The sequence below is a fragment of the Oryx dammah genome, unplaced genomic scaffold (genome assembly GCF_014754425.2).
Source record: "Oryx dammah isolate SB20612 unplaced genomic scaffold, SCBI_Odam_1.1 HiC_scaffold_7, whole genome shotgun sequence".
Lineage (NCBI taxonomy): Eukaryota > Metazoa > Chordata > Mammalia > Artiodactyla > Bovidae > Oryx > Oryx dammah.
Genome location: NW_024070191.1, coordinates 33,771,065 through 33,787,229, shown reverse-complemented (window position 1 = coordinate 33,787,229; position 16,165 = coordinate 33,771,065). Strand labels below are relative to the sequence as shown.

The 16,165-nt window shown below is 44.1% G+C and overlaps 1 protein-coding gene across 1 annotated transcript in view; it reads right to left on the bottom strand.

Moving 5' to 3' along the window:
• The window catches only part of IDO2 (indoleamine 2,3-dioxygenase 2), a gene marked incomplete at its 5' end in the record, with an annotated part of 66,557 nt that overhangs the window by 18,151 nt on the left and 32,241 nt on the right, over nucleotides 1-16,165 (bottom strand). Inside the window, 4 exons of the mRNA XM_040242992.1 lie at nucleotides 8,456-8,573; nucleotides 10,000-10,099; nucleotides 12,032-12,046; nucleotides 13,508-13,626. Coding sequence (XP_040098926.1) covers nucleotides 8,456-8,573; nucleotides 10,000-10,099; nucleotides 12,032-12,046; nucleotides 13,508-13,626 — 352 coding nt within the window. The remainder of the gene's footprint in view (nucleotides 1-8,455; nucleotides 8,574-9,999; nucleotides 10,100-12,031; nucleotides 12,047-13,507; nucleotides 13,627-16,165) is intronic.

Sequence of the window (16,165 nt, the reverse complement as noted above, 5' to 3'; positions counted from 1 at the left end):
CAGACCCAGAATCACTGCAGCATTTTCACATGACATTATTAATGCTCATGATGGTCCCACACAGGTCAGTAAGGGGCTTCCCAGGTGGCACTGGTGGTAAAGAACTTGCCTGCCAATGCAAGAGACGTGGGTTCAATCCCAGGGTCAGGAAGATCCCCTGGAGGAGGACATGATAATTCACTCCAGTATTCTTGCTTGGAGAATCCCATGGACAGAGGAGCCCGGCGGGCTACAGTCCATAGAGTTGCAGAGAGTCAGACAGGACTGAAACAACTTAGAAAAGAAAGCACCTGTTACAGACATCTAAAGCAAAGCACTGCAGATGCATAACTGAACTATCCATCCGAAATGTATCTTTTTGTGTGTGTGCAATTCCCACAGGGATCGAACCCACATCTCCTGCCTTGGCAGGTGGAATCTATCACTGAACCACCTGGGAAGCCTGATGGACACATGGAGTTTTAAATTTCCTACTAGAGATATTTTGAAAGGTAAAAAAAAAAAAGGGGGGGGGAATTAATACCAATGCCATGTTTTAGTTAATATTATCATTTCAAATGTGTCCAACAAAAAATTATTAATGAGGTTTCTAAAAATAATTATTTGCGATTCTGTGTACATTCTTATAGACTTAAAATTTATTTTATACTGAGAGTGCATTTTAATTTAGATGCTGAATTTTCAACAATTAAGTGAAAGTGAATCTTTCTAACATTAAAACTGTATCTAACAGAAAAGTATTTTATACTGATTCAGTTTTTTTAATTTCAATGAATTAAAATTAAATGCAGCTAAAAATTTAACTCCTCAGTTGCACCGGCCATATAGCAAGTGTTTAGTGGCCACAGGTGGCTACAGGCTGCCATATTGGACTGTACTCAGAGAATAACTGAAGAGTTTCCAGAACTAGTGACACAATCTGATTTGCACTCCTAAACATAGATTCAGGCTTCTGTTTAGAGTGTGGATTAGACTAGGAAAAAGGCAGTTGAGAGACAGGATGTAGAAGGCTACTGCAGGAGTCCTGGCAAGAGATGATGACAGTCAGGTGCAGAGAGAGTGATGGCAGAAACACAAGGGAAGAAGCAATGCAAACAGTCCTCCTGAAAGAGACTTCCCTTTGTGGTAACAGAATGCTGTTTTACTTGGACCTATCCTTCCACTGAAAACAAACAAACAAACAAACAGAAAAAGCTGGATAAGTATGAAAGGATCTGAAAGACAATTAAAGAGCCAAAAAGACAGCAAGGAGCCACTAAGCAAAAATGCAAAGTAAGTAGAAACTCAAGGATGCAAAAAATCGGACTGGAGAGACTTTTTTCCCTGAAAGCACTTGTCAATTCAGGTTCACCAGGGCTCTGGTTTAGCGGCTATGGTAGGAGCCCTGGTTCCAGCCCTGGTGAGGAATTTTACTCCACATTCTCCTCATCTTATCCAGGGAGCCCCAGATGCTATACCCTCAACTTCTGTATGAGTCAGGCCCTCAATTCACCCCTGCTTGCCACAGGAGAAAGCATTAGAGCGAACTTTGGCACCAAGCAAAACAGGACTTAGAAAAATGAAAAATCTGTTCCTGAGAAGTTAGGACCATTGTTTTTGCCCATTTTTAGCCCAGGTTCAACTGTCAGATTGACACATGGGTCTTTACTTGCTCAAGTTTATTTAAGACGATGATCCAGAATTTTAGTGTTCCCAAGAGTCAGAAAGAACCAAATACAAATATTTCTCTATCCTAGTCCCAAAAGCCTGCCTACAAATGATATTTCAAGAACAGTGAAATTATAAAGTGGAAAAACAAAGCAAATCAGGTCAAGCATAGAAAAAAAGAGACATGAAAACCACCGTAAGAAAATGGGAAACAGAAATAAGTGCCGAATATTAAAACTGTCACAATTATCACACCTACTGATTATGAAGAACCACACTTACCCACATTTAAGCAAGCTTGAAAACATTTATAGGAAACAGAAAATTACAAAAAGAAAAGAGTTGAAAAGAATAACAGCTTCTGGAAATGAAAAACCAAGCAACCTACTCAGGGTGTGTCTTTAGTAGTAGGTCAGAAGCAGTTTGAAGAGTAAAGGATTTAATTAGATCGGTAGAAGTGAAGTGAAGTGAAATCGCTCAGTCGTGTCCGACTCTCTGCGACCCCATGGACTGTAACCTATCAGGCTCCTCTGTCCATGGGATTTTCCAGGCAATAGCACTGGCGTGGATTGCCATTTCCTTCTCCAGCGGATCTTCCTGACCCAGGGATCGAACCCAGGTCTCCCGCATTGTAGACAGACGCTTTACCATCTGAGCCACCAGGGAAGTCCAAGTAATCCAAAATGCAGCCCCGAGAAAGAAAGAGATGGAAAACAGCAGCAAGATTTTAGGAAAATGGAAGGCAAAGAGGAATGGTCTAACATCCAGAATTAAAGTTCCGGTAGGAAGTAGATGTAGAGAGTAGAGTTATGGACACAGGAAGGGAGGGAGTGGGACAATTGAGAAAGCAGCATCAACAGAGATACACTATTCGATGTAAGATGGCTTACAGGAAGTTACTGTGTAGCACCGGGCTCACTACGGAAGCCCAGTCTGGTGCTCTGTAATGACCTGAAGAGGTGCGATGGGTGGTGGGGGAAGTTAGGGAGGGAGGGAGGGAGGGAGGGGATGTATGTGTTAATATAATTGTAGCTGATTTGCTTTGTTGTAGGGTAGAAGCTGGAGAAGGAAATGGCAACCCATCCAGTATTCTTGCCTGGAGAATCCCATGGATGGAGGAGCCTGGTGGGCTGCAGTCCAGTGTTGCAAAGAGCCGGACACGACTGAGTGACAACACAACATTGTAAAAATTCTTTAGATATATTTAAAGAAAGGAAAAAAGTTCCAGTAGGAGGCAGAAAGGGAGTGAGGTGGGCAGTTTGTGAGGGTTTCATGGCTGAGGATTTTCTAGGGTAATGAATCATAATAAGTAAAGAAGCATAACATTGTCAAGGGGTAATAGTCTGAACAATACAGAAAATAGGCAGGCAAAAGAAGACAAGTAGACAGGGAGAAGCGCTTCCCTGGTGGCTCAGTAGAAAAGAATCTGCCTGGCAAGCAGAAGACATGGGTTCAATCCCTGGGTCAGGAAGATCCCCTGAGGAGGAAATGGCAGCCCGCTCCAGTACTCTTGCCTGGAGAATTCCATGGACAGCGGAGCCTGGCGGGCTGTAGTCTACGGGGTCACAAAAACAGCTGGATGTGACTGAGTGGCTAAATGACAAGACAGGGAAGAAGACAGGAGACAGACTTCTCAGAAGCAACAATGGAAACTAGTACTGATCTACTCAACACCTAAGAATATAGTCACTAGCAAAAATGAAAGATATAAAAATAATAAAATATAAATAAAAGGAAAAATAAGGCATTTTTTAAAGATGAGTTTCCCAGCAACAGAGACTCTCACTAGAGGAAATCCTATAGGCAAAAAAATAAATGTATACATAGGAGTGAAGAGCAAGGGTTATATATATACAGTCCAGTGTTTAAGGCTCTGCACTTCCAGTGCAGAGGCCTCGGGTTCAGTCCCTGGTTGGGAAACCGAGATTCCACATAGAGGGCAACAAAAAAAAATTTTTTTTAATTAAAAAAAAAAATATATATATATATATATGCAAGTCTGAGTGAGCCTTCACCGTATAAAACAGTAATGATCACTGTAGATTTTTAGGTGTCTTCAATGTATGATGTGCAATGCATGTTTCTGCTTACAGCCCTAAAAAATCATCTGTGAAGATTTGTAAAACTGTTCAATACCCTGTGTATATATGTGTGTGCTTGCCTTCAGATGTGCTGCACTCACAGGATGAAATTCGATTTAAGGGAATAGATGATGGCTCAGATAATTTGGGTTTATTCAGATTACTGTGTGTCACTAGTCCATGAGCGAAAACAACTTTAGAAATGTGACCTTGGTCCCTTGGTCATATAATTGTATGTTATTTGAAGAGAATATTGACAGTGTTCATTCTCTTCCAATTGGATTTAGACAAAGTAAGTTCACAAGTTGACCACCTAGAGGACTAGGATGGATGGGGAGAGGGACGCTCAAGAGAGAGAGGATCTATATACATCGCTGTTGTTGGGGCTTCCCAGGTGGCGCTGCTGCTAAGTCACTTCAGTAGTGTCCGACTCTGTGTGACCCCATAGACAGCAGCCCACCAGGCTCCCCCATCCCTGGGATTCTCCAGGCAAGAACACTGGAGTGGGTTGCCATTTCCTTCTCCAATGCATGAAAGTGAAAAGTGAAAGTGAAGTCGCTCAGTCATGTCCAACTCTTAGTGACCCCATGGACTGCAGCCCACCAAGCTCCTCTGTCCATGGGATTCTCCAGGCAAGAGTATTGGAGTGGGGTGCCATTGCTGTCACCTCCCAGGTGGCACTAGTGGTAAATAAAAAGTGAAAGAACATGTGATGTCAGTGATAGTGAAAGTCGCTCAGTGTCCGACTCTTTGCGACCCCATGCACTATATAGTCCATGGAATTCTCTAGGCCAGAATATAAGAGTGGGTAGCTGTTCCCTTCTCCAGGGGATCTTCCCAACCCAGGGATCGAACCCAGGTCTCCTGCATTGCAGATGAATTCTGTACCAACTGAGCTATCAGGGAAGCCCAAGTGGTAAAGATCCCACCTGCTAATGCAGGAGACACGAGAGACACTGGTTCAATCCCTGGGTTGGGAAGATCCCCTCGGGGAGGGCATGGTGACCCACTCCAGTATTTTGCCTGGAGCATCCCATGGACAGTGGACCCTGGTGGGCTACAGTCCATAGGGTTGCACAGAGTCAGATACGACTGAAGCAACTTAGCATGCACACACACTGTTGTTGTTTAGTCGCTAAGTCGTGCCTGACTCTTTTGCAACCCCATGGACTGTAGCTGTGGGATTTTCCAGGCAAGAATACTGGAGTGGTCTACCATTTCCTCCTCCAGGGAATCTTTCTGACCCAGGGTTTGAACCCACATCTCCTGCATTGCAGGTAGATTCTCTATGGCTAAGCCACCGGGGAAGCCCATATTTATATATACATAATTATGAATGATTGGTGGTGTTGTACAGCAGAAACCAACATAACACACTCTAAAGAAATTATCCTCTAATTTAAAAATTCAGTAAATTTTTAAAGTATAAAAATTTAAAAAATAAGTTCAGAAGTTAAGAAGGAAAATGTCTTAGACAAAACTAAGTGAAATAATCAGAAGTAATCAGTAATGTGAAGGGTATTCACACTACCAAACTGTCAGAAGCAAACACTTTGACACCCTCATCACTAATAAAAGAACAATCCATACAGCTACTAAGGTGTCGACTAATAAAATGTACAACTAGAGAGTTGTGAGTTAAGTTTTATTTGGGGCAAGATGAGGACTGCAGCCAGGGTGGCAGTACCTCCGTTACCTGGGAGACTGTAGGGGAAAGTCAATATATAAGGTTTCAGTGAAGGGGGAGTTCAGTGCCATGAAGCACCCATTTTACAAAAGGTTTTTGTTAGTCATGAGGATCTGATGTCACCATGAAGGGATTTAGTGCTTCTCTAGATATGAGGAGATACAAAGATTTAGATCATAAAATCTGTTCCTAAAAACATCAAACTATCTAAAGACCTGTCCCACCAGATTCCCTGGAGCACAGAGTGCCTCACTCCACCCTGAACTCCCTTTGGGATTGTTGAAGGTCAGCAGCTGTAGCAGCATGGGGTTCAATCTCTGTAGAGGCAGATGGCAAATGCCTTTGTTGTTAACTCTTTGGCAGTGCTCTTGGTAAGTGCCAGTTTGTAGCTGACAAAGGGTAAGCCAGAAATGGTGTTGTGTCAGAAGAAAATACAAGGCAACAGTTTCCATGGCTTTTCAGAGAGAATAATTATCCCTCAGCTTTTCTGAGAAAGTAAACTCAGAGAACAAGGGCCATTAATAATCGCACAGGCTTGAAATCCAGACTTACTCATATTTTGGATGCCTGGAAATCAGAGCACAGTTTTGCCTTCCAATGGAGCCCAAAGCTCTGACCTGGTTGATTTGCTTGTTTACCACCAAAACAAGAGAGCTGAACCCGGGTCCTGCAGATATGCAGTGTGAAGGTCCACGTGTGTGACGTGGTGATGGACTTCTGTTTTGGAGTGAGTCAGGCTATGGAAAAAGGATTGTCTGGGTTTGATTTTCAGTCAGCAGTGAGAACTGGGTAAAACTGTGAAGTGGAAACCCTGTGTGAGCTGGACTGAGACTGCGAAGGTCACTGCAGGGTGGTTCTCATTTGTCAACTGCAGCCCTAGAGCAAGAGGCTCCACCTTGGCCCTGCCTCCTCCCCTGCCTTGGGCACTCCTTCAGGCATGACTCCAGACCAGAAAATTCCTGGAAAGGAGGACTTTGTGGGGAAAAGAAAGAAACAATTCGTGCTAAAGCTGAGCTCAGAAAGAAGGAATCTTGGAAAGCTCCATTTGGGGGAGGAAAGCAGTGAAGCAGAGCTCTATTTATCAGGCAGACAAAATTAAACTACCAAAGAAATTCAACCAATGGCTAAAACATTTCATGTGATTCCTTACACCTTGAACTTTCTATTATCTATCATTTTTATAATGTCACTTTTCTGGTTACCATGGTTAAGTAACAAACCACTCAGACTCAGTGGCATAGTATAACCATTCCTGCAGGGCAGGAATCAGGGCCAGACTCAGCAGAGATGGCCGTCTGCTTCCCAGTGCTTGGGTCCTCAGCTGAGGAGATGGAACTGAAGGTGCCTGGGCAGTGGGAACTTAAGACTCTCCCAGGGGCGTATTCACCCCTGTGCCAAGTGCCAAATGGGGCACCTACCCTTGGCCTCTCTGCATGGTCTGACATCCTCTTTGATGCCCTGGTGACCCCAGTGGACTTTTCTCGCTGTGACTCAGTGCACACCGTGGCAGGTGGATCATATTTTCTCACCCTGCCTGGGAAGTCATGCTGTGTCACTCCTGCTGAGTTCTACTGGTCACAGGCATGTCACAAGCCCACATACATCACACAGGCTTCACCCTTTGATGAGAGGAGAATTCAGGCCACATGGTTAAGGAGCGTAGAGGGTGGAAGGTGCTGTTGGGGTTGCTTTTGAAAGTTGCAGGTGGGGACCGTCATGTCTCTCACTACAGTGCCTAGTAGTCACTTTTTATAATAGACACCTGTATAGGATGTCTATGTGGGCAAATTTGCCTTGGGGTGACACAAGAGAAATCATCCCATCACCTTCCCAGGCTATCAGACCTCCTGTAGAGTAGGAGGAAGAAAGCTAAAGGTTGGCCCAGGCTGTAGAAGTGACTTTGAGAATGAAAACTAGGGAAATGTGAGAGAGCCAGACAGGGCTAAGGCTACCTTGCCGGGACATACCCGTGACAGGGTGGAGGGCCTCCTATGATCTTCCGAACCACTCACTTCTGCTCATTCGTATGGTCTGGACACCTGCAACGTCTCTCTAGTGGTCCTCACATCCTGAGTAACACACTCAGGGCACCTTGGCAAAACTAAAATCCATCTCACTGAGCTGGGAGAGCTGGTTTGGCAAGAGACCTACTGATGTGATTGGGAGGGCTTTAAAATTAAAATGGCAACACCAATACAGTATTGTAAAGTAAAAAAAAAAGTAATAAATAAAATTTCTTTTTTCAACTTAAAAAATTAAATTAAAATTCAGGGAAATGGGGAGATGTGACTTTGACATGTAAAAAGAGACCTTTGAATGGAGAGTATGTAATCAGATGAATTTCACAGAGTCTGCAAGGACAATCTATCCTTTTAAGGAACGGATAAAACTGAGCCCCATCCAGTTTCCAGCTCCCTCCCTCCTGCTCCATTTCCTATAAACACTCTCTTTTACTAGAATCTATTTTGTTTTGCAGAAGTAACAGATGCTTAGCTACTCTTCCTTTATTAAAAAATATTACACCCTTTTCCTTTTCGATTTTGGAGTTTCTCCTGAGAGAGGAAGTTGAATAGCTGCCCAGAAGTTGCTGAGTGATGTGATCACCAGAATAATATTTAACCAGTTGGCGAAGGGTGTGACCTTTAAGTGGCCACTCCCAGGATAACCTGTCCCTTCGCTGGCCACAGAAAAGGAGAACTGAAGAAGCCAAGATCAATCATGTTCTCTGGGACCAGGGTCATTGCTGGATAAAGCAGGTATAAGCCATATGTGTGCCCCTCCCCTCTTTCTAAGCTTCATGTGAGACCTCAACACACAGAAACGTGACCGCCGAAAATAGGAAATCACCCTAATTGCAAGCAAATGGAAAGGAGGGCAAAAGCATGAAAATATCCCTGCCAACAGAGAGGTCATATTCCAATAGTCTGAATGGCAGTTACCTTAAAACCAGGCTAACACAGCAGCACCATGCCCTGGAGGCTGCCCAGCCTTCAGGCCCTTTTCCCCACCAGGAGAGCCCTCAGGCATCAGAAGCATGTACCGTGCATTTGTCCCAGGGCTCCGGTGATATCCTGGATGGAGACCCTCAGTCGCTGCAGGGCTTGAAGCAAGGAGTCTGGGCTGGGCTGCAAGATGGCATTCACAGCCTGAACCAGGGCCTGGAGACAAGATTCAGTCCCTCAGTGCACGAGCATTCACTTACAGTCCACTGAGCTGGGGAGTCCAGGAAGGGCAGCCCTCTGCCTGCTGTGCTGTGTGGCTCCCTGGAGAGTGCTCCTTACCAGATTGGCCGTGAGATCCTCCTGACAGGACAGTCTCTCTGGTCACCAGCTGGATGGACCTGGTTAGGTCTTTCTGGATCGTTCCCCTGGTTGCTCCTTCTTGTCCCTCTCAAGGGCCTCCCTCCCACATTTCTCTCCTTCCTTCTTCTGGAGTTATCACACATGAACATCCTTCCTACTTCTATGCCTTGAATTGGGACGCCTTCACTCCTCAACTCTGTCTTACAGAAAATCAGAATCTGTGGACCCCTCATCTCCAGAGCCCCCTTCATTAGCAGCCTCCACTTTGTCTGAATCCCTTACCAGTATTTTATTTTGTTTCCATAATAAACACACAGAATAAACACACGGATGAGGAGTAAAGTGACCACCCAGTTTCACAATGAAGGAGGGAGCGGTAATAGCGGTAGCCCAATCTGGTCACCCCACTCTAGACACGGAAGGCACCCAAAATATGCTTATCAGAGAAGGTGGTGAAGGACAGAAATCTAACTCCAGCATCTCTAGGCAAGACATGGATGCTCTGTGGACACCTGACCTTCCTGGGACCTGCCTGAGCCTTCAAGGGATTCAAGCTTACAACCCCAATGGGCTATGTGACCTCAAGGATGATACATTTTTAGTTTAGCTAGTTTTTTTTTTTCTTAACTTTTCCTTTTATATTGAAGGTATAGCTAATTAACAATGTTGTGATAGTTTCAGGTGGACAGCGAAGGGATTCAACCATACATACACATGTATCTAATCCCCTGTGCTATACAGTAGGTCTTTGTTGGTTCTCAAGGATGCTTCATTTGAACTCAGAGCCTTTGTACGGAGTCTCCTCCTGCCAGAGAACAGCCTCTGTCTCTCCATCTCTGTCTCTCTGTCTACATTACTCAGGGATTAACTTTTAGACCTGTCATTTCCCATGGGGAGTTTTGCCCAACCTGTCGAGTCTGAATTAGATTTTAGATGTCTTTCCATGAAACTCAGTACTCTTTTTCTCGTTACACCCTATTATCAGCCCACCTTCCCCCACTGGATCCTGAGCCTCAGTTGGAGGCCAGAGCAATGTCTTTCTTATTCCCCCAGATCTCCCATTGCCTAGAACAATGCTTGTTTGTTGATGGGCAAAAGGTCAATTCTAAGCTTTATGGTAGTTGAGGAAAGGGAGCTAGAACTTCTATCTCTTTGCTTAACTAACCAAAACAGGAGTCTATATTGATTCAGTCACTGCAGGGAAAGGGTCTGGGTGGGAAGGAAAGCTCAGACAGATTTCTCATTTAGGAAAAAACAAAAAGTGCTTTGGGTGGAAAGATACCTTAATCCCAGGCACGGCTGCTTTCTCCACCAAAACTGTCACCAGTATAAAACCACGCAGGCATTCTCCCCCAGGGAATGAGACAATGGTGTCCAAGTTCCTTGGGAGGGAGAGATGACCACGTGGTTAGAGAGGTTTGGGCCCGGTGAGTATGCAGGGCCCAGCAGTGGCCTTGAGTCAGGTAACTGCTAGTCCAAGGTGGAACCAGCAGTCAACCTTCTCATCTCCACAAGATGACTGAGGACAAACATCTCTTCAGCGACATTCAGGAAGGAAAGGGACACCATCTGCTCCAGCCCAAGTTCACCTGAGCTGAACTCCCAAATTCTGGCACAGCCCTGATGGTCCCAGACCACGACTTCCACCTCAGGAAACCACTAAAGCATGAGTGGACGAGTAGGGCTGATTCTTCACACACCCTTCCTGTTAGGCACATAGAGTCATAGAGCTCCAGGGAACATAAAATGATAGTTGCTCTGTCATGTCTAAATCTTTGGGACTCCATGAACTGTGGCCTGCCAGGCTCCACTGTTCGCGGGATTTCCCAGGCAAGAATACTGGGTTGGGTTGCCGTGCCCTTCTCCAGGGGACCTTCTCAACCCAGGGACTGAACCTCAGTCTGCCACACTGCAGGCAGATTCTTTACCATCTGAGCCACCTGGAAGGCCCAGGCCATGGCTAAATCCACTTCCCTTTTCTACAGACAGAAAAAAATGGCCCAAAGAAGTAAACTCACTTCCCCAAGTTCATCCAGTTGCTTAGTCACTGGACCTGCTTGAGAGCTGTTTCATAACTCAGGCTGGGACTCTCTCTAATCAGTCTCCCCCCTTCCCCATCCCCCACCAAATTCTGTATTATAGTAGTGAAAGCTGAAGACTAATAGAGGATCATTCTTAAATGACCTGTTATCACATGGATTCAAACACCCCAGAGCTGGATCCAGTCTATGAAGCATGCAAACTTCATTCCATAAATCACCTTTGCCTCTAACATTTTAAAAACAAGAAGAAATGAAAAACACAAAAGAAAACTAAGTCTGGGACTCCCATAGTTTCAGCAGAGTCACATTTCTGTGCAAAATGGGGTCTTCACCCTTCATCTCTCCATCTTCCGAGCTAAAGCTTTTATGCTGAACCCCTTATTGAGCTGAGGTTTGTTGATTAGAGAGGCATGTCAGCTTAGAGGTTAACTGTGCTCTCTAGTGAAAGAGGAGTCTAAAAATGTCTCAACCAGGTTTGTCCCCCAAGCTCCAGTCTCTGTAATATTTGAAAGGGATTCTGTAGCTGTAGCAGCTACAGGTTGTAGCAGCCACAACCTGCCCGTTGTCCTTTCACAGAAGTTATGATGAGACCAGAGATCTTTTTTCAGATTTTGCGTGCATGTGTGCTAAGTTGGTTCAGTTGTGTCTGACTCTGTACAACCCCATGGACTGTAGCCTGCCAGTCTCCTCTGTCTGTGGGATTCTCCAGGCAAGAGTAATGGAGTGGGTTGCCATGCGCTCCTCCAGGGTATCTTCCTGGCCCAGGGATCAAACCTATGTCTCTTACTTCTCTTGCATTATTGCACTGGAGGTGGGTTCTTTACCACTAGATCATTAGACTTGAAAAAATCACAGAGAATTAGAGAACTGGTGAAGCTTTGGTGTTTTGGGGGGTGGTGAGGAGTGGTTTGTTTGTTTGCTCTTTTTGCAGTGTGTTTTACTTTTTTTTAATGTACAAACTGGAAAATGTTTGTACTGCAAAGAAAATTAATTCCTTAATTTACACATAGTAGAGACAACTATTGTTAACTTTTGGGCTGTGATTTGAGGCATATGTTCTTCTAGTCTTTTTGTGTGTGTGTGCATTTCTATAATTTATATATTATTCATGCAATATGAGATGCTTTCTTTTTGTGTGTTTATTTTGTTGTAAGTTTTTACAGTTTTTACAGTTAGCAAAAAATCCTAAAGTGAGTATGGGGTCTCAAAGAGTCAGATACAACTGAGTGACTGAACTGAACTAAAGTGAGTGAAGGATTTCTGATAGCTTACCTGATTTCCAGGGGTCTAGTCCAATTTCAGTGATTGATAAAAGAAAAAGAAAAGAAAGGAACAAATCAGTTTGCAAGCTTGATACATCTTCCAGGGTCATATGTACACAAGTTATGTGCATTTGTGAGCAAATGAACCTGCAGACACACACCCACAGTACACACTTTGGATGTCAGGGGCTGTGACTAGACTATGGGCCTGAGGGCAGCAGAATACACCATCCCAAATACACTGCTTTGGTGGATTATTTTGAATTAAAGGTACTTGAGAAACAGCAGATGCCAAAAGGACATGCTGACCTCTTTGTACCCCTGAAAGTAGGAAATAAATCTTCCAGGTGAAGGGCATCCTCCCTGTACCAGGAGGTAGAGAGATAGTCTTATCACCAGAGACAGGGATTCAGGGCTGTGGAGCTTGTAGAAACAAACTTTGCTGCCTCTCCCCTAATTAGCTACCCTAAGCCTAAACCCCAGTGTCTTGTTAAGTTTTTACAAATGTACTGCTTCCTTGTCTAGAAGGTATAAAAGCTGCCTGCTTCAGTCACATCTCCAGCTTCATATTTTTATGGAGTTCCAACATGTGCAAAATTAAATTTGTTTTTCCTCTGTTCATCTGTGGGTACATGAGTGCTATGTCGCTGCAGGTGTGTCTCTCTTTTGTAACCCCATGGACCATAGCCAACCAGGCTCCTCTGCCCATGGGATTCTCCAGGCAAGAATACTGGAGTGGGTTGCCATGCCCTCCTCCAGGGGATCTTCCCTACCCAGGGGACTGAATTCGCATCTCTTACATCTCCTGCATGGGCAGGCAGATTCTTTACCGCCAGCACCATCTGGGAAGCCCCCTCTGTTCATCTGTCTTTATGTCAGTTTGATGATTAGACTAGCCAAGGAGCCTAGATGTGAAGAAGGGCAAAGTCTTCTTCCCTACAGGTCTTGGTGTAACAAAGAGTGAGCCAAATCTCAATATACGTATCAGACTCAAAACACTGAGCCTGTGGCCATCCAGACAATTTATCTTGTTCCTTTTATATCTCTGTAACAACTTGTCCCAGCGTGTTCAGAGTGGGTTGAGAGGAAACTTCTGCAAACTGTGGGTTTTGAACTTGTGTTTAACTTCACCCCTTCTTTGGCACCACAAGTACTCAGTCATGTCTGACTCCTTGCGACCACATGGATTGTAGCCCACCAGGCTCCTCTGTTTATGGAATTTCCTAGGCTAGAATACTGGAGTGGGTGGCCATTTCCTTCTCCAGGGGATCTTCTGGACCCAGGGATCGAACCTGGGTCTCCCACATTGCAGGCAGATTCTTTAATATCTGAGCCACAAGGGAAGGCCCCAGGTAATAAATATGAGCATCCCTCATCCAAAAGGGCTGACAAAGTTTGGCCTTTTCCTGCAGCAAGAGAAATCACAGACCTCTCCCTTACCCGGTTCTCATTTGTCCAGATCCCAAGCACCCTCTCCAGGTCTTACCCTCCTGGGTTCCTAGTAGCCCAGTTGGCCAGCACGAAGTCCGAGTGAACGAGGATAGGAGGGAGCCCCAGATTCCTGGAGACCTCAACAAAGGGCAGGGCAAGGTTTCTTGGCAGAATCTTGCAGATATAAATGCAGACAGTTAGCACATTATAGAAAGAATGCAATGGAGGAAGCAATCTGTCTCTTTTCTTTTTATTGGCATATAGTTGTTTTACAATGCTGTGTTAGTTTCTGTATAATTAGCTCCTGTGTAGTTAGTACAGGAAAGTGAATCAGCTCCATGTGTATGTATATCCCCTCTTTTTTGGATTTCCTCCTGATTTAGGTCACCACAGAGCACTGAGTAGAGTTCCCTGTGCTATATAGTAGGTTCTCATTTGTTATCTATTTTATACATGGTATCAAGAGTGTATGAGCTTCCCAGGTGGTACTAACAGTAAAGAGCCTGCCTGCCAATGCAGGAGGCATAAGAGATGTGACTTCGATCCCTGGGTCAGGAAGACCCCCCTGGAGGAGGGCAAGGCAACTCACTCCAGTATCCTTGCCCAGAGCATCCCCTGGACGGAGGAGCCTGACAAAGCCCCAGTTCATGGGGTCTCAAAGAGTTGGACATGACTGAGCAACTATGTCAATCTGTTTTTAATTCCTAAAAATCAAGTGGTAAAGAAACAACCTGAGAAAAAAAATGGAATTATATGAGTGATCCATATAATTAATCCATGCAATTAATATATATAATTAATTAACATATATCCATATAATTAATGTAAATATAACACACATCTCACTCTCATATTTATTCTTTAACAACCTAGTGGATGTATTATTTATGAGTATGGCCTGAAATATATGTGAAAGGTATAAAATTGGAACATGTATGTACGTATATAGTATAAAATAATCTCTGAAAATTGTACAATGAAGAGCACGAACAAATGTTGAGGCATAAGTGGGGATTGAGTTGATGAGCAGTGGGAAAGTATCCCTCTCTCTGTCTGTATATATATATCCAGAGAGATAATGTAGATATCTCCATGTGTTTTGTGTATAATCTTAGTTTTAGGAACAAATGTGTGTATGTGTTTGTGTATGTATGTATATATATATATGTGTGTGTGTGTGTGTGTGTGTGTTTGTGTGTGTGTGTGTGTACTTTTCTCAGGGAGATGGATGGGAAGACTAGAACATTTCATCACACACAACAGCCACTTCAAGTAAGTCACCTCAGGACAGTCCCCATTCAATTCCTGAGTAATCTGAGGGCCACTCTAAAGAAGTCTATTTGTCCAAATATCCAGAAAAGTTACCAGGACCCATGGGGATGAGAGTGGGGGGCTCTAACCATCAACAAGGCTAAATAGATGCAAAAGAACATTCTTATGCCTCCTCTCTCCCACTTCCAACTTCTTCCCCCTTAATGTAAAAATATCTATTCACAGAAAGTGGAGAGGAGCTAAAGAGCCTCTTGATGAGGATGAAAGAGAGCTGACTTAAAACTCAGCATTCATTAAACTAGGATCATGACATCTGGTCCCATCACTTCATGGCAAATAGATGGGGAAAAAGTGGAAGCAGTGACAGATTTTATTTTCTTGGGCTCCAAAATCACTGCAGTGGCTGCAGCCACAAAATTAAAAAGACATTTGCTCCTTGGAAGGAAAGCTATGACAAGGCTAGACAGCATATTAAAAATCTGAGACAAAGGTACATATAGTCGAAGTTATGATTTTTCAGTAGTCATATATAGGTGTGAATGTTGGACCAGAAAGAAGGCTGAGCACTGAAGATGCTTTCAAACTGTGGTGCTGGATAAGACTCTTGAGAGTCCCTTGGACTGCAAGGAGATCCAACCAGTCCATCCTAAAGGAGATCAGTCCTGAATATTCATTGGAAGGACTGATGCTGAAGCTGAAGTTCCAGTCCTTTGGCCACCTGATGTGAAGAGCTGACTCACTAGAAAAGACCCTGATGCTGGGAAAGATGGAGGTCAGGAGAAGGGAGGGACAGACAGTGCAGAAATGAGGTGTCTCCATAGTAGGAAAGTTAAAGGAGGAAATACAGGGAAAGTAGAGATGGTTTGAGGTTGTGTGTGGGAATGGGTGTAGGGAGCTCAGTGGTGATCTGGAAGGTCATAGACACACCAGAAGCTGGTGTCTTCCTCCCTTTTCACCTACTTGATCCCTTCCCCAATTGAGGATGGTGGTCTGGAGAACAGAAAGAGGAGGAAAAATCCATTGGGATGTACCATCATGTGTTCCTAGACTTCAAACTTTCCAACATCAAACACATGACTCTTTAAAGTTAGACGTCCTGACATTAAAACAGTCTGCAATAGCTCTCTGCTTACCTCCTGTCTCCTATCTCACTTTGCTTTGCTTTCATCAATGGGAGTCCTCTATTTACTTGAGATAAAAATGGTAGAAAAAACCTAGGCAAACAAAGTAAGAACAGGTAGCTCCCTCAAGCTTGGAGAAGCAAAACAAGGGTAACATCCTGATTTCTGTAAAAGGTACATTTATTAAAAAGTGAAACCAATAGTAATTCTTACTGAGGTAAGTGAAACTCAAAGACTTCATGTTCTGAGGTTCAGATAGATACCATTAAAAGTTATGCAAGGAGTCAGAAGAGAATTGCATGAAATTTTAAGAGACAGAC